This window comes from Barbus barbus (assembly GCF_936440315.1).
Source record: "Barbus barbus genome assembly, chromosome: 5".
Classification (NCBI taxonomy): Eukaryota; Metazoa; Chordata; class Actinopteri; order Cypriniformes; family Cyprinidae; genus Barbus; species Barbus barbus.
This window is the reverse complement of record NC_136733.1, coordinates 14310681-14329511: the sequence shown is the minus strand read 5'-3', so window position 1 is coordinate 14329511 and position 18831 is coordinate 14310681. Positions and strand designations below refer to the sequence as shown.

General features: G+C 36.0%; 2 protein-coding genes across 6 annotated transcripts; one reads left to right on the top strand and one right to left on the bottom strand.

Moving 5' to 3' along the window:
• Positions 1-357: 357 nt before the first annotated feature.
• On the top strand, positions 358-3101 carry cdc26 (cell division cycle 26 homolog). Of its 4 annotated transcripts, XM_079416102.1 has the most exons (4): positions 358-397; positions 674-748; positions 829-918; positions 2295-2776. In XM_079416102.1, exons 3-4 carry the CDS (start codon positions 838-840, stop codon positions 2478-2480), a joined length of 267 nt encoding a protein of 88 aa, XP_079272228.1. In that variant the 5' UTR covers positions 358-397; positions 674-748; positions 829-837; the 3' UTR covers positions 2481-2776. The 4 variants fall into 4 exon arrangements, with proteins under 4 accessions (XP_079272228.1, XP_079272229.1, XP_079272227.1 ...); XM_079416103.1 differs by lacking the exon at positions 674-748 and having other exon boundaries at positions 766-918; positions 2295-2680; XM_079416101.1 differs by lacking the exon at positions 674-748 and having other exon boundaries at positions 359-397; positions 2295-3101.
• On the bottom strand, positions 3075-18629 carry LOC306869357 (high affinity copper uptake protein 1-like). Of its 2 annotated transcripts, none has more exons than XM_079416100.1 (5): positions 18120-18629; positions 6929-7070; positions 6648-6720; positions 5815-5983; positions 3075-4308 (listed from the first exon to the last, which is right to left on the bottom strand). In XM_079416100.1, the coding sequence occupies exons 2-5, from the start codon at positions 7046-7048 to the stop codon at positions 4107-4109; spliced, it is 564 nt and encodes a 187-aa protein (XP_079272226.1). In that variant the 5' UTR covers positions 7049-7070; positions 18120-18629; the 3' UTR covers positions 3075-4106. The 2 variants fall into 2 exon arrangements, with proteins under 2 accessions (XP_079272226.1, XP_079272225.1); XM_079416099.1 differs by lacking the exon at positions 18120-18629 and adding an exon at positions 8252-8647.
• Between the last annotated feature and the right edge of the window lie 202 nt (positions 18630-18831).

Genomic DNA, 18831 nt, shown 5'->3' with positions numbered 1-18831 from the left:
AAAGCAGACTTGACGACTTGACTTGACATCATTTTAAGTCACATTTAGACCCCATGGTTGTAGGGGACTGCAGCGATTGCTTTAGTATTCTTTATATTATATTTTTGTATTATTTACTTATTTCTCAGGGTGGGTTTATTTATTGAATTCATTAAAAAATATATTTTTTTTAATAATAATTCGACCAAAACGAATTATTAAATGAACCGTACTACTTTTATAGTGAGCCTTTCAACTATATAAACATAAAAAATCTGAAATTATAAAACACAAAATACTTCAAACAAGTCAGCATTTAATCTCTCTCTCTGTCCTCTTTTTCTTTTCTATGCGCGTTAACTACATTTCCCATGATTCCCTTCTGAACTTCTATGGAGATCAAGCGTGTGTGATTGCGGTAAGTGGAGTCATGGCAAACAGTTAGATATTTCAGTTCGATTGTTTGCCATTAATCTGTCATGTTGAATAAAATAAACGACAGTCTTCACAGTTCAATGCTCTGCAGTTTGTGACTGTTTTAAGACTTTAAGTTCAAAGCTAGTATGCTAGTTAGCATGTAGCTGCTAATCAGTAACGTTATATTGCTGCAGCAGTACTCGATTCATTTAATTGAGGGTATATATGCAGTACTGAACGATGCTTTAAGTATTGATACATGTGTTAATGTATACAGATGATATTTCAGCGCGACTGTACTGAATAGTAATTTCCTCGAGACAAATGTGAACAAGAGTTCAGCATAATTAAGGTGGGTTTATCCCACAGATATACAACAACACTGTATACATAGCTAACTGACCGTCATCAGCTGTTTTAACGCGCTTCCAGGCAGCGAAGATGCTGCGCAGGAAACCCACGCGCCTGGAGCTGAAGCTGGATGACACGGAGGAGTTTGAAAGCGTCAAGAAAGAGCTGGAGGTAAAGTCACTTCTTCACAGGACTGGATGTTTAGGAGATGATTAGTTTCCAGAAAAGAACATTGAAACAACCAAGTGTTAAAGTCAACTCAAGTCACATTTAGATCGTATTAAAGCAGCTTCATATTAATAAAGTGTAAAATATCAGTGTTAATCTTACAAACTTTTGCAAATTTGAGTTCAGCTACAGTATAAGCAGCTCTTCAGCAGACAGTAATGTCTTTATTCTGTTTAAATCAAGTCAATATTGATTTAATTCAGTTCAATAACTGTGTCGCAGCAGTTGTAAGGAACCAAAGCTCCATCAGAAAAGGAGAGAGAGAAAAACAACTGGAAGCCAGGCTCAGTCGAGCCTTAAGAAGCAGGCTAAAGAACTGAATACTACTGTTTAAATACTAAATCTTTAAAATAACGTACTAGAATAAGCTGGTTTATCCACATTTTTCCTACGCCCCATGATGCTCTGTGTGAATGATGAGATTCTGAATGAGAGCTTCTATTAAACTGTAAACAATAAGCGTTTTCAGAAACTGGTTACAATGAGGTGACATCATTCTGTTCACCCTTTAACCACTGAAAGGAAACCTGCAACGAGACATCAGTATTTGGGGAGAAACAGGAGTGATTCGCAAATGAAATCAGAAAAGTAGACCACAAATGCACAGTATATGTTGGTGAAAATAATCATGGGGGAAAAACGCAGCGAACTGAAAAGAGCACTTTATACCATGTCATATTAAAAAATACCAAGTGTAACATTATTCTCCAGACATCTGAAAATAGAACATGAAGGAACATTTACAGCTCATTCAGAAGGATTATTTGATTTGAAATGATTTTTAAGTGGAACTTCCTCAAACCAGAAGTGCCTCTCATGAATTAAAATGCAGTAGGTTAGGAAAAAGATGGATTCTGCATATGACATAGTATTCCAATTTTTAGTGTGCGGAGCCCGGGGAGCAATTGGGGGTACCCAAGTCATGATTATTTGGAAAAAGAGGTTGGAAGAGAGCCCTGTACATTCACTCCCTCACCTACAATTCCTTCCAGTGCTGAGACTCATGGGTAGCAAAATACCTGTCAAATTATACAATAGTGTCCAGTTTTCGTCTTGTGTACATCGAGCTTCTCCCAGCATGGTGAAGCAGACCAAACACCTGAACCATTTTGAAGCAGCTAACAGTAATGATACAACTAAAAAACTATGTGAAACTCTGAAATAGCATCTGGTTTGAGCTGGAAATGATCATTTGTCTACAGCATATTCCAGCAAATATGTGTGCTAAGATCAACAACATACACAAAACCATCTTTAAGTGTAAGTGAAGACTGATCTTGTTCTAATAATCTCCACGTTTCTAACCCATGTCTGTCCAGAGTCGAAAGAAACAGAGGGATGAGGTGGATGTAGTTGGTGTCGCCACATCCAGCGAGATGAGCGGCGCATCAGGTGGCAGCACAGACGGGAAGACCAGGGAGCAGATGATCCACGAGCGAATCGGCTACAAACCCCACCCAAAGCCTAACACGTTACCATCACTTTTTGGGAACCTTCAGTTTTGACAATTTGCAAACGTGAACAAATGGACTACAAGGTCTTGAGAATCTGCATCACACACATATATTATGATTAGATCATGCCTGACCTGAAATAGACTGAAAGCACATGCATTCTGGGTTTGGTTAACTGTGTGTTTGTGATAACTGATTACAAAGGACTATTTTTCTACTTGAGTAAATAAAGTTTTGTTAGTTGGATGTGGAAAATTGTATCTTTTCGCTTTACTGTAAATACAACAAGAACAAGACAAGGAGAAACATTTCATGGTTTATAAATCAGGTGGTCAAGAAGTATTTTTGAAGTCATACAATATTTATTCATCGTTTTCTTTATTACAGTACATTACTCTACAGACTTGACTGAACTGTAAACAGACTAAGAACTCTTAACACTGCCACAGCAATGGAAATAAGGTTCAGTCTACAACTAGTTTTTCCCCACTTAAGACAATGCAAACTTTGTTTTTTAAATAAATCTGCGATATGAATAACCCCTGTGATGGAGAACAGAACCTCAGATCCAATTATACAAAGCGACAACTGCTACAAAAACATGTGAAAAAAAAAATCTTTTAGAATAGTTTTTCTGCTTTTAAAAAATAAAGAAAAAACTTTTAAACAGGCTTTCTTCTAAAACCCACTTGCTTTCTGGTTTAAAATGTGGTTTTGCGATTTTCTCAGTAAGAAAGCTTTGTGTTTACAAGCAATTTAGACACTCTTTGGGCACTTTTATTGGGTCCTGTATGTAAAAGGCACACTCCTTTCAATTAAGGAATATAACTATCATCAATTTCCACATAAAATTCACATTCCGAGACCCAGTAACTCCCAGTAATGTTTTTAACAGCTCATGATTTGCTGAACATCAAATGTGCCACAATTTTTCATTAAAAAATGTCATAACGTAAAAGGATCCACATAAAGATTGCCTGACAACAAGTACAGTTTAGTGTTACAAATATAAATTATAAAACGAAATCGGTGACACTGGCATCAGATATAATTCATTTTCCACTAATCTCCCTGTATTTACTTAAAAGCACTCCAAAGGGAGCAAACTTCGACTTCAAACTCTGCAAACTCAAAAGAGTCCCAAAACCTCTCTTTCTTGTGCAAACATCATTTAGTCCAGTCTTTGTCTAACCAATGGTCACTGATTATTAACGGTCGTTTCAGCGGTTTGAAACACTTGGCCATAACAACCTCAAAAGAAAAAGAAAAAAACCACCCTCACACTACTGGTGCTTGTATATTGGGTCCACCAGATCCAGTTTGGCTTTTAGAGTCTACGGTCGCCCTCTTGGGTGTGTGTTCCCTCATTTAAGGCAAAGGGGTTAGTAAGGCTCTTTCGCACCCAGAAGCACCTTCATAAACAATCTGTGAGATGTTACAAATAATGTCAGTTGTGGATGTCAGTACTATGGAGGTAGACTGATAGGCTGTGTACGCTTCTGCTATTATTAGGATGGTGATGATGAACGGTTGTTGGGATATGAAACATGGGGCTTTAAAATGAATAGATCCACTTGGCTGATATTTACCTAAATCATACAGTGCTCTACACATATAGAGTTGCGGTGCATGTTGGGATTGTGAAGGGGGTGTCTTTTTGAGGTTACACACGAGAGGTTAATGACAGTGTTCTGTAATATCCACCACGACTGCCTTCTTCCAGCTGAACAGGAAGTAGCCGAAGCCGGCACCCGCCGCCACTGCGATACACAGGTACCCGTTGTACGTCATGAACACCAGCATGAGGAAGTAACTGACCACCACTTGGATGATGTGAAGAAGCGTCTGGAAGACGTGCGCAAGACTCAGCATTCGCTGGCTGGAGGAGAGAACAGAAGCAGGTGTGTAGCTTATTACAGGATTATAAATGTTGGGTAATCAGTGAGAAGAAAACCTGGGAAATGCATGTTTACCTCTCAGAGGTCACTCGTGTGGCAATGATTACATACACGGGATGATTAGATCAGTGTAAACAGGTTTAAGGTTGATTTATGTTTGCCTATTTTCACTGAGCTCATTTTAAAAAGCGGTGATGAAAGAAAAACTTTTTCAATCAGAGCTAGAGGTTTGGGTTTAAGCAGAGGGGCGCAAGGTGGTGTTTGAAAAAGAAAAAAACTGGGAAAAAAATTCTGAATACTATACTAATGAACTGATACATCTAATATTTATAAACTTAATAATAGAGATAGCAGAATCATTTCATTTGGCTTTAGTACTAATATATAAACAATATAAAGGCCAATTATTAAATTTTGCAAACATGTCTTTATATTATCATGCTTATTTTTGTGTGCTATATTTCATCTTCCATTGTATTGGTAAATCTTAATCTTGACAGACTAAATTATGACAGTTATGAGATAACGTCATAATTATTAGATAAAAGCCCATAATGTGAGATAAAAAGTCATGTATTACATTAAAATAATTTTTTTATAATTATGACTTATCAGAGTTTCGATTGCCAAAATTATGGCTTATCCCATAGTTTCAACTTTTTGTAGCCTAATGTTGACCTTTTGGTACATCTTAATCATAACAAATTACAACAAAGTCGTAATTATGAGATAAAAGTCCATAATGCGAGATAAAGAGTCATAATGACATTAAAAGTAATAATAAAAAAAAAAAGTTTATTATAATGACGACTTATCTGAATTTTGACTGTCAAAACTATGGCTTATAGTACCATAATTTCTGTAATGTTGACCTTTTATCTCTTTTTTATTTTTATTTCACAACTTAATAGGCAAATTTTGACTTTTTATTTTATAATTATGACTTAGTATGTCAAATTTCTGGCTTCATTTTTTCTTATAACTATGACTTAGTAGGACTTTTCTTTTATAATTATGACTCAGTATGTTCTTCGTCTGACTAATTATAATCTCATAATTTTTATTTATTTTATCATCAATTTATTATATCATAATTATGTTTTACCAAAGTACGTTTTTTTCTTATGTTTCAGAATTGGGTTTCCATAAAACCCCAACCCAACAGAACCAACATATTATTTATTTATGGACCAGTTTCAGTCTTTATAACTTTAAGGTCAACATGCAATTGCTTTCACATCCCATTTGATTTTTATTATGTCACGTAGTTCACGTGAAACATGTGGAGTGCAAAGTGGCTATTCCATATCATAACAGAGAACTGAAGAGCACAGCTAGATAACTGCAGAAAGGAAAAGTTCCTTCAAAATAATGAAAGATTACAAAAGACATTGTGTACTGATGACTAGGACGGTTCACCAAGAAAACAGGGTCATTTAGAATTTTATGCTTTGCATCCTGAAAATACGAGTACTCCACTCACTGACCCGACTGTTTTATGCGTTTCCATGAGCATGGTGCCATCAGCTCCTGGGACAGGCATGGAGTTGTAACGCACGTTCACCTGATTCCTTCTCAACAGGAACTCACGGCCGATCTTCAGACCCTCATAGAGCACAGCCAGCAAGAACACACCAATGCACGCGCCTACCATTTCTAGAGACCAGGATGAAGAGAGGTTAAAACCCAGCAAACCTTACATTGTCACCTACTGTATCTTATTACCCCAGTGAAACCGGGACTTCCTGGTTACAAAAATATTCTGCTTTGTTCACATAATTCAGATGCATCAGCTTATTAAAACTAGAACAATCTAGTAAAGCCTGTGCAACCAGTACACTTAAGTGGAACTCATGACATTATTCACAAGAACGCCACTGTTTTACGTGTAATTAAAGAACAACCAGTGACATTTTTTGTTCAATATCGAATTTCAGATCCTCTGTACAGTTGCGTTCACACTGAAAGTGATTCACTGGAGGTCGGCAAGTCACTGCACTGTTGATTTAACACTCTCATTGGCAGTCAGTGCATCAAGTCAAGGCTCATTTGCATTAAAGGTTGCCTTGAAATTCATTTAATATGACTGGATAATGTTATGGCTTTGACACCGCAAATTGCTGCCAGTGTAAATGACTTTGAAGTGGATAATTCACTCAATTCAATAAAATAATGTCATTCTAAACCTGTATGACTTTTGCAAAACAATGAAAAAGAATGTTGGGAACTAAACATTGGAGACCACTAACTTCCAATGTATGGACAAAAAAAAATTGTAAAGTTTTAAATTACATTGTTACAAAAACACAATCCATCTTACCTCCTGGTGTGTTGATGACCAGCCCAGTGAATAGCAGCTCCACATTTTTGTAGCCAAAGTAGAAGGTCATTTGCTGAAAGAATAAATGAATCAATGTGTTCAACCTATGTTTTCCCATAATAAATAACACAGTAGATAACAGTAGACTTACTTCCAATGAACAATAACTTTAAATGAACAGATAACATGATCACATCTTGGTTTAATGCGAAGATGGATTTTTATCAAGTGAACTGTCTTAATACTGACACACAGGCTTAATGAACTCCTGGTGGTCTTACCATCATCATCATCATGTGATCCCCATGGCCTGTGTCGGGGGTCGTCATATGGTCCCCATGATGGTCTGAGACAGCAGATTGCATGGTTGGGTGCATATGGTGACTGTGTGGATTTGACATATTTATCTTACTTCACAGAGTGCTGGGGAGAGATCAGAGTACAACATTCAAGTTATGCATTTCTGCTAAATGAAAGGAGCAGAACATACTATAGCTGAACGTTTCAAGTGTTTCTATGTATGGGAGTTTGATACTATGCAGGTGCCATACAAGGATAATCTGTAAGATCCTGATCTGCAGGTTAAAAGCAGCAGCCAGAAATAACCTACAGCAGCCCCAAAGAGTATTTGGATACTTGTAAATATCTGAATATCATTGCATTATATATCAAATATTAAACTAAGTTGTATCTACTAAGTGCAAACAAATGCCTCTTTCTCAGGAATAACTCAACTGGTGTAGTAGTGATTTTTAGTGGATATATTAAATAAAAATGTCACTTGATTCGATATTTTGTATCTGTTTTAGAAACCACATACTTCTCAGGGTCTCGGAGTATTAAATGAAGCCACTGGTTATTTTCAGTTGTTAAAAAGTGTTCAAATTGTGACAAAGGAAAAACAGATACAAGAGACCTTCACTAATCGAATGCCCCGACAACCCCAGGCTATTCCCCTCGACAACATTGTTTTTCAGAGGTAACTATTTGATTATCTCAACGATTACTTTCCCCATTAAGCAGCAAACATGCTTTTCTAAAGGTCTGGGACAGCCTCGGGGATAAAACACACATCACAGATGGCTGTATGTGAGACACACCAGACTAATGAATGTGATTATCTATACTATCTCTACTAACTAGTAGTAAGAGTTTTCTTGTTTGACTAGACAGACACTTGGCTACTGTTTAACAAGCGTGGAATTAAATTTTTCCTCATAATTAGCTCAGATTCAAGTCTAACCAGGTCAACTGAGGAACAACAAAGAAGGGGAAAAACAAGTTAAAGTACATTCAGAAAATAAATGTCTGCTTGTATCCTGTCTTCAAACACAGTCAAGACAATGTGCACTTTTGTCGAGAAGTAAAACGTATCATGTGACTGCTCTCATAGCTTACACGTCTGCACGCTAGTTATACATTTTTATGTACATTCATTCATTAACACTTGAGATACCATGGATAGCATGGCTAAATGTTTGTTAAATGTTGCATTGACTTGTCTGATACAAAAAAAAAAAAAAAACTGACTGCCGAACACAATACAAAACAAAAAAATGAAACAAGATTGAATCCAATGAAGAATTTCCCCAGAAATAACTCACCTGAGCTAAATCGGTTCCTGTATTACTGCACACGTAATTCTTCTCACAGTATCTCTCGGCAAACAGCGAGTAATGTGCAGCACGATAGCGATAGTGTTCAGGAACAGCAGCAGGAATATAGTGTGAGGCTCCTCGTACTGCACTGACTTCTCATGTGACCTCTCATCTGCTTTTCATTTCCCTCTTCTGCCATTAATCCAATCACAAGGTTTTAGCCCTACTGCCTGAAAATACCTCCTCTCTTCATCCATAGCTCCGGTCAAAAGTTCGGACAAACTGATAATTCTGTATTGTTGTTACTACTTTCCACCTTTTCGAACAATAGCCTTAAAATGATAATTTTAATAACACAAATGGAAGTAAGGTAACTATGTAATATGGTAGCCCCTTTCTGCCACTGAACTGGTAATTGTGTTGTTTTATCTAACAATTCAGACTTTTCTTCTTACAATTGAGTTTACATCTCACAATTTCTTCTCATATATAAACTCGCAATTCAAACTTTTTTTCTCAGAATAGGCTTGCAATTGCAAGAAAAAAAAAAAAAGATTAAGAATTGTGAGGTAAAAAAAAAACCTCGACCTTTTATATTTTTCATTCAGTGGTGCAAACAGGCTTTCATACTACATATTCCAAATTACAAACAGAAAAAAGTGTGAAGTTGTATCTTCGCAATTCCTACTTTATAAACACACAACTGTGAGATATAAACTCACAACTGTAAGAAAATAGTCTTTTTTTCCTCGGAATTGGACTTTAAAACACAGAAAGAAGTCAGAATTGCAAAACTCAAAATTGTGAGAAAAAGTCTAAATTACCTTGTTTTATTTTTGATTCAGTGGCAGAAATGGGTTCCATAATGTAGTGCTCAAAAACATCAAGTCAAATCTATCTTGCATTTCGAAGGGGTGAGAACCAGAAATGTAAGTGACATTTTTGGTGAAATGGAGATAGGTTACATATATAGAAAATGAAAGCTCTTAATGAGCTCTTTCTACTGGCAAAAGTACTGTCATCCATGAGTGTACAAATTTTTATTATAAACAATTGAAATCAGTACACAAAGTCTGATCAAACTATGGTCAAAATGTTTGTTTTGGCTCTCCTGTAGTTTTTCTGGTTCTCACCCCTCGATTTTATCTTCTTCAAAGTAACATTAGTGCATCAATTGGGCCAGAATTGTCAAGAAAAAGGGCTTGGACAAAAAAAATGTGGTTTGACATGACAGAATTACACATGCGACTATATCCATGTTACTCCCATCAAAATGCTGTTTCTTGGTCAAATGCTCAAGGGTGCATAAAATCGGACTTATATTCCAAACAAATCTTTACTGGATCAATATTTTGAAGTCTTCTGTAATACACCAAAACTTATGCAACAATTAATTTCTTTAAGGATGACGTCAAAGGCCAATTGGATTTGCATACTTTTTTTGCACATTTTCACAGAACAGGTTAAATGGTGAATAAACTCAGCTAATGTCACAATGCAAAACAATTTTATAAGTCCAAATAGGTTTTGATTCTTTGTGCAAAATATGACCTTTTCTCAACAGTCATAATGCAGACCTGTGGCTGAATTTGCTCACAATGCAAACCTGTTCTTGGGGACAGTACGTGTGTTTTCAGAAGAACTTTATCGATGTACAAGTGATCCGATTATGTGCTGTGTGCTTGTTCCCATAAAGATAAACAACAGACAGTAAGAAATCAAAAAGGGAGGGGTGTGAGAGAGAGAGAGATCACAAAATTGAGCATTGTGCCTGAGTCTTAAATATTTGCACAGCTAATTCAATGCTAATATATTATCTTGTTTATGTCTTAATCATTACTTAAAAAGTGATGGTATCAATGATCTTTGAGTGCTTGGATAAAGGACAAGGATTTGGTCAATCATTACAGATCGTTATGATGTTCAGACCACATAACCTTCTCATTGGCAGGTCATAAAACAGAAATGCAAGCAAACGAATGTGAAGGGGGCAACATGAGCCAGCATTAACTGTGTTCAATAGCACTAGAAGTCTAATCTATCAGTGTTAGTGCAGAGGTCAAGATGAGGTACAAAGAGCAACTGACTCATACGGAGCATTTCGAAATTTCACAACAGCCAACAAATGTTGAATTTTAATGTTTATTTTGTTTGGTTTACCAGAAGTTATGGATTATATGGTTAAACAGTTCTGCTCCACAGTCACAGTGAATCACAGCACTCTCAGCAAACATCTGTCATTATTATTATTAACTGACTGTACTAAAAACATCATCTGTTGGTACCACAATATATACAAAAAAGTCAAGAATGTGTCATAGCCTACCACCTAAATTGAAAGTTAAAGTCATGTTGAATCAGAAGTAGTGCAAGATTTTTTCGTCTGTGTTGTTGTTTCATTGGAAGAGTTCATTTTGAAAAAGTATGAGGTCAAAATGAAAAATAAATATATAATGACATGCACTGATGGATTCATTCCCAATAAGATCGATAATATGCTTTTAGAAAATATACAGGGTGAATTTTCAATTCATGCTGACTTAGGGGTGGGCGATATGGGAAAAATATCATATCACGATTTTTTTTTTAGAAATATCACGATTCACGATTTTATCACGATTCTTTGTCATGTTGGTTTTACTATTTTGGTTTTACAAGTTGTCTGAGCATTACAGCCAAACTAGAAAGACAAAGCCTTTCAAGGTAACAAAAAACAACAAAAAAAGACATGACAGATATTTAGGCCAAAGAGGGCGAAGATAAAAATCTTTGTCATCATTTTATCTTTATTATTAAAAAATAAGAACAAAGATACACATTACAAATTCACATAATATACAAATAAAACAAACAGTGCTTTATTTTCAGGTACAATAGGTGTATTTAGCAGAGCATTCAATGAAATTAAATGAACAAATATAAAAATAAAACACTACATAGACTGATTCCTAAAGCAACTGTATTAAAGTTTTTCAGTCAAGAATAGTGAGTGATTTTTCTCTTTGTGTTTTGTTGTTTTGTTAACGTTAAATGAATATTTCCCCCAAAAATAAATATTCTGTCATCTGTCTGTCAATTCTGTCATAATGTTTTATTTTTATACTGTCATTTACTCAAAAGTTGTTTTAAACCTGAATGAGTTTGTTTCTTCTGCTGAACATAAATGCTATTTTGAAGAAGGTGGAAAACCAAACAGTTGCTGGTCCTCAGTGACTTCCATAGGATTTTCTTTCCTACTATCAAAGTCAATGTAGACCAGCAACTGTTTGGTTGCCCTCATTCTTCAAAATATCTTATTTTGGGTTCAGCACAAGAAATTAATAGAGGTTTGGGACAACATGTGAGTGAGTAAATAATGACAGAAATTTAATTTTAGGGTGAACTATCCCTTTAATGACAGTCGACAGCATGTTTAGTGTCCTGTCCCTTTAAGAGCTGCACGCATCTAATATACAACCATTTCTCTCTTAACTATTTACTTTCATTTTAGAGATAACCAACTGAGTCTGTATGTAAACTTGTGTGTTTTGACAATATTAGCGCAAAAGATAAGTTAGTTGAGTAATCAGGTGCTGTTAGACAGGCTTTTTAGTGCGCGTGCTTCAGGTATGCGCTCAGAAAAAGCACACGTCAGACCAGCGCGCGAATGAAACATTTAACCAGCAAGGCTTGTGTGCAAATAATGTACTTTTGCGATCGTGAATAAGTGCATGTCCTGTCAGAGTAACTCTACTGCTGTATGTCGTGTTGTACAGTATATAGAGACGGAGGCGCCAGAAATGTATTTGACATAATGTGTGCTGTAGCACAATACTACGATATTTCTTCAAAAGCAGATCGTGGAGACCTTTTTATCGTCCACGATCAAAAATCGTCATATCGCACACCCCTATGACTTGATGCTGGGAAAATAAAGTCTATTTTTAGGACTATTCTGATGCTTTGCATTGTTATAGTTTCATAACAAGCTCTGTAATGCTAAATATATTACTGAAAATGTTATGAACATAAAATTATCCAGCCATGGCTTCCTGTTTCACAGAAATATAAATAGGAGGGAAAACAAAGCCCATCCCCTTAATCATCCCAATGAGAAAAACCAAAGAATATATTTGTGATGTGCAGCAAAAGATAATTGAGCTTCACAAATTAGTGAAGTGCCTTTAAGAAAAGAGCTAGAGCAGTGAAAATTCCCATTTCCAACATCAGGGCAATAATTAAGAATTTCCAATCAACAGAAAATGTTACGAAACTGCCTGGAAGAGGACATGTGTCTATAACGTCCTAATGCACGGTGAGAAGGAGAATTTGAGTGGCTAACTCAAACTCTGGACCACAGCTGGAGAATTGCAGAAAATAGTTGAGTCTCGGGGTCAGAAAACCTTAAAAAAAAATTGTCAAACAGCACCTACATCACCACATGTTGTTTGGGAGGGTTTCAAGAAAAATTATCCTAGCTCATCCAAAAACAAACTCCAGCATATTTAGTTGTCAGACATGACTGGAACTTCAAATGAATTAGTTTAAATTTTTTAAACTAAAAAAATTAGCTTTTTAGCAGCAAACACTCAAGATGGGTTTGGTGAACACAGGGATAAAAAGTACCCATTCCAGTCCTCTGACCTGAACCCTGTAGAAAATGAGTGAGGTGAACTGAATAGAAGAAGCACCAACATGGAGCTGGGAATCTGAAGGATCTGGAGAGATTCTGGTGAAGGAATGGTCTCTGATCTCTTGTCAGGTGTTCTCTAACCTCATCAGGCATTATAGGAGAAAATTTAGAGCTGTTAAACTGGCAAATAGAGGTTTCAAAAAGTATTGAATAAAAGGGTGCCGTTAATTGTGGCCAATATGTATTAGAGAAATTAGTGCATCAATTGGGCCAGAATTGTCAAGAAAAAGGGCTTGGACAAAAAAAATGTGGTTTGACATGACAGAATTACACATGCGACTATATCCATGTTACTCCCATCAAAATGCTGTTTCTTAATGATATTTCCCCCACTTTAAATTCTTATTATCCAATGAAAGGATAGATTTTTGTAAATTTTTAAATAAAAGATCAAAAAGATTAACAATGCAGATTCATTTTCACAGCCTTCTTTGATCATTTTTACCAAGGGTGCCGATATTTTTGGCCATGACTGTATCATAATGTTGCATTTCATATTTTTCATAAAACAGTAATAATTACGGAAAGAGGGGGAAATATAATTTTAATGCAAAATAAATGTTGGCACAAGTTGGGCACAAAGCCATAGTTTCTGTTTCATAAACCAATATGTAGCTATAACAGTGTGACGCAATACAGAAACCATATTTTGGCTAGTTAATTTAAAAACCAAACCATCTGAGCTTGAACTTTTAAAGTAGAGGGCTGCATTGGGATTGGGACCCAACGCAAATCTCGCGGGAGCGGGCGGTTTGAACTTTGCTGCGGGCGGGAATGGGCGGCTAAAAAAAAACACTGCGGGATCGGGAGGTAGCCTAGCGACATGATGTCATTGTCAACAAAATCAAAGTACTTGAAGTCTAAAGAAACGCGTAGCCTAAGCGTTTTAGATGTCCCCGATAGCCCAGGCTATATTCATCTTCCCTACCAGTGCGTCAGAATACATGCAGGTCAGGGAAAGAAACAAACACGAATCTCTTTAATAATAGCAATACAATACGTTTTTTTTTTTTCCTGCGGGACGGGAGAAGACACAAAATCAATGCATCTCTATTATCGTGCGGGAATAAATTCTCAGAGTTTTGCGGGTGCGGGCGGGAGTGGACATACATATTGCGGGAGCGGGTGGGAGTGTAACACACACGTTGCGGGAGCGGGCGGTAATGGTCAGAAATTCGGCGGGAGCGGGATGAAGAAAACAGTCCCGCGCAGGGCTCTATTTTAAAGTGCCCCTATTATGGATTTTTGAAAATTACTTTTCACGCAGTGTGTAACAGCTCTAAGTGAATGAAAACATCCTGAGAAATCTTTTAAATCTGAAAGTGCACCGTGTATAAAGTTATTCTCTCAAAAGAAAGAGTCGATTCTGACTCATTGAAATTAGTCGTTTTTAAAACGAATCCCAAGCCATTTCATGTTGACTTCAAAATTAAACATTAGCATATTCTGAAAAACTGACATGGAAAAAAAAACTTAATTTGAAAATTTTAAATGACGTGAGGCCAAGTATAGTGTCCCATACTCGGAATTTGTGCTCTGCATTTCACCCATCTAAGTGCGCGCGTGCACACGCACACACACATACACACATAACCACACACAGCAGTGTCCACTCATGCAACAGAGAGACAATGAGGTAGTGTTACCCTGACCTACTACTGCACTTTCATACAGATCCAAATCAAAGTACTTTACACCCATTACATAAGAGTAAAAAACTAGATACATTTTACCCAATAGTTGTATGGTACTACTAAAGTCTAAAAAGATAGTCTACATAGTTGACATTCTAGAGTAGACAATGCAGATAAAACATTGCACACAACCTCATCCAACCAGGGTGCAGAGATTCAATACCTGGTTTTCTGGTTCAGCAAAACAATCAACCTAAAAATAAACACACACATTGAATCCAGTAACCTTCCTTCTCCCACTTCCTCTTAAAAGAAAAAAAATGTCTCTATCCAGTAACAAAAGCAAGTTATGAGAAAGTAAATAGTTTTTTTTCCTTGTAGTCTAACAATAGAATTCTCTTCATATTTTGTGAACTTTTTCACACAACCCCACCAGATCCATTTTCAGAGGACAGAATGAATATATGCCAAAAGGACCAGTGTCTTTCGTTACAATTAAAACAAAATGAGAAGTTTAGTAAAATGTCCAAATTGATGTTTTTTCAACAGAGCTATGAAAAAATTAAAACAAAAAACATAGAATACTTAACGTATATATATATATATATACACACACACACACACACACACACACATATACAGTGCCCTCCATAAGGATTGGACCAGTAAAGACAAAATTGCTCTGTTGGCTGTGGAGTCGAGACATTTGCAAATATGATTAAACGATGAATATGAGACAAAACTATAGAATGTCACATTTTATTATTAGCCGTTTCAACACATACATGTTTTACCAAATAAAAAGAACAGCACTTTTAGAGTTCATCCCACTCATTGATGTGAGCATAAGTATTGGGACAGTTGAACCTAAGGCAGATATAAAAGATTAAAAGCTATTATTTAGTTGCAGATCTCTTGCGCACAATCACAGCAGTGAGTCTGTGACCCATAGACATCTCCAGACTCTTGGTCTCATCCTTTAATGCAGCCAATTCCAATTGTTGCTTGTTTTGGGGAGTTTCTGCCTTTACTCTCCTCTCCAGCTGGTGAAATTCATGTTCAATCGGATTTAAATCTGGCGATTGACTTGGGCAATCTAAGACTTTCCATTTCTTTGCCCATATAAATTCCTTGACTGAACTGGCAGGGTGTTTTGGGTCGTTGTCCTGATGCAATATGAAGCACTTCCCAATGAATCTGGTGGCATTTTCTTGAATATTGGTAAGCAAGATGGTTTGTACCCTTCCAAATTCATTCTGTTACTGTCATCATACATTAAGTCATCAGTAAAGTTGAGAGGGCCTGTTCCAGAGACAGCCATGCATGCCCATGCCATGACACCACCTCCACCATGCTTTACAGATGAGGCTGTATGCTTGGGATCATTGCAGTTCCCTTTTTTTTCCCACATTTTTGCTTTCCCATCACTTAGATAAAGGTTCATCTTTGTCTCACCGGTCCATAAACACAGTTCCAAAACTCTTCTGGCTCACCTTTGTGCTTTTTTCCAAACTCTAATCTGCCTTTCTATTTTTGGTGCTGGTCAGAGGTTTGCATCTTGCTGTGTAGCATCTGTAATTCTGCGTCAAAGTCTCCTGAGGACAGTAGATTGTCAGAGCATCACCCCAGCTTTCTGGAAGTTGTTGGTGATTTTACAGACATGTCTTTTAGGATTTATTTTCACAGCTTTTATGATTTGTCTGTCATCAACTACTGTTGTTTTCTCAGCCGATCAGGTCATTGTTGGTTGCTGGTGTCGCTGGTGGTTTCCAAACTCTTGATTTCTCCATGCCCTTTGTTTTTGCTAGAGCTCTAACTGACTTCCTCTTTTCTTTTAGCATCCAAATTGCTTGCTTTTCTCTCAAAGTCAGCTCCCTCATCTTCCTCCTGGTTTGTGTGTGTCATCATCGAATGCAAGATTCAGAATACAGAAGTAATGGATATAACTGATACGACACATTCCCTGCTTTTAATATCTGAAGAATTAATGCAACAGGACACAGCTGATGACTTAGAAAGACCTGTGAGGCAACTGTTCCAATACTTATGCTCACATCAGATAGAGGGATGAAACTCTAAAACTGCTGAACTTCTTAGCTGGTAAAACATCTATGTGTTGAATCACCCAATAATAAAATGTGACATTCTGTAGTTTTGTCTCATATTTTAATCATATTTGTAAATGTCCACAGCCAACAGAGCAATTTTGTCTTTACTATTCCATTACTTTTGGAGGGCACTGTATATATATATATATATATATATATATATATATATATATATATATATATATGCAGAAATATAATATTCTACATTTTTCGGGCCAGAAATTGTAAGTAAAAATTTTTTTGTAAAGATCCTTAGCCTCAATCCTTATCCAGTAAATCACAAGCCTTCGAATATTATTGAGACTGGGGGGACCTTGCAGTCAAAAAGGTTGAGAACCGCGGGTTTACATGCACATTAGAAAACAGTTATTACATGAAAGCTGCTTAAAACAAAGCAGAATTCATTTACATGCACTGTGTTAGCACTCTGTTCGTAACCAGCTTTCTTATCCGGTCTTTTCCACACACATGCCACACTTAAAAAAACAAAACGTAAGAATGTTGTTTATGCATTTACATGACCATAAGTCATTATTTATGACCATTTAGGTTTCACAGAACGCTGCTTTCTGCAAAAACCTGGAACAATGTGGTTATTGTTAACAATAAAAATAAAAAGTTTATATAAAAAGCTGAAATGGGATAAAATATAATTACTGCATTATTAAAAGATTTTTTTTTTATCAGAAATGCTGCCTTAGCAAGTAACTGAAATAACATTTTAGTTCTAAATTACAAAAACTAAAACTGGCATTTATAATATATGACAAATAGTAAAAAAAAAATAAAAAAAAATACTAAAATGCCAAAAGCATAATTTCAAATAAAATTAAATATTAAGATAAAACTTAAAAAAAATGAAATTAGGAAAAATTTAATTAGAAAATAAAAAAAAATACTGTGTTAGTATTTATAGTTAAAATCCTAAAATAACACTGTCCAGGAATATGTAACAGGTAATGAACAGAGCAGCCGAGACATTCAGCAAAACATCTGCACAACTTCTGCCAGATTCATTCTTTTGTGTTACACTAAAGAAAGCAAGCCTTGTGAGTTTGGAAAGATTTCTCATTTTTATGTATGTTAACATCAGTATAAATTAACAGTTAAGCATGCATCAGGATTGCAAGTTTATTAAAAGTGAAAATGTTCAGCATAAACCACGAATGACCAGCATGAACAACTATTTTGACAAAATAAACCAACACTTCTGCCCTGACACTTTACTCCCTGATCTAGATGCTAGAAGGATTATCAGACCAGTATTTATCCTGCATAACCGACTTCAAGTACAGTTCATTTAGACAATATCATCTACTGTTGAGCACAACATCTTTTGTTAATGAACAGGATAAATATAGTCGCTATCTACAAAGATGAGCCCAACTGCAAATGTCTTCTCAGAGGTCACAGCAACAGAGATGACTTCACTGAGCTGCAAAGAGTCATATAAATCTCACCTTGACAGCACGAGACGGATGCGTCCACCGGGTCCTTTTGGTGCCTTCGATATTAACCGCAGATCATCAGTTTTGGGAGAAGAGTAAATCAACTCAATAGTAAGGCTGAAGTCTCAGTGAAGCAGCTACAAAGAAGAATAATACAGAATAAAAGTCTACAGTACAAGCTCCTTCGTTTGAAGTGAACGGATTAACAGTTTTTTATTAGCATTTTCTATGCTAACTTAGTCGTTTAAATCAATAAAAATACAGGCACACAAAATACATTTCGTTATTCCTTTTAGCATTATTGTAAATACGCTTTTAAAATGATTTTATTTAAATAGTATTATTTTTAGTACAAAAACAAGCTTGTTCTCAGTTCTAGCATGGTAAAGAAACTGATAAAGAATAAAACACTTTTTCCTTCAGGATTTTCTTCCACTGATTAACAAGCAGTCATTGATGGTCTCTTCTGTTTAATAAGATACTTTAAAAACAACTATTATTTTGAAGAGATTTCTGCATGACACGTGATGTGATGCAATAAAAACTTTGCTTACTTCCGTTGCCACATGGCAAGTAATAATAATAAGTGATGTTGAAAAATACTTTGTAATCCACTTAACCAAGGTGGGCTAAATGTGCTCGATTTTGAAACATCTAACACTATTTTTAAAATTAAGTGGATACAAAATTATATCCGTTCAAAAGATAAGCTATGGGTTTACAT

What these genes read in the sequence shown, in the direction of transcription:
- LOC306869357 (XM_079416100.1), bottom strand. Translation starts at nt 7,048, where the DNA reads ATGTCAAATCCACACAGTCACCATATGCACCCAACCATGCAATCTGCT. An exon ending in GGTCATCAACACACCAGGAG is followed by an intron (nt 5,984 to 6,647) that starts GTAAGATGGATT and finishes CCTGGTCTCTAG; the next exon opens with AAATGGTAGGCGCGTGCATT. An exon ending in GAAACGCATAAAACAGTCGG is followed by an intron (nt 4,309 to 5,814) that starts GTCAGTGAGTGG and finishes TCTCTCCTCCAG; the next exon opens with CCAGCGAATGCTGAGTCTTG.
- cdc26 (XM_079416101.1), top strand. Translation starts at nt 838, where the DNA reads ATGCTGCGCAGGAAACCCACGCGCCTGGAGCTGAAGCTGGATGACACG. An exon ending in GCGTCAAGAAAGAGCTGGAG is followed by an intron (nt 919 to 2,294) that starts GTAAAGTCACTT and finishes ATGTCTGTCCAG; the next exon opens with AGTCGAAAGAAACAGAGGGA.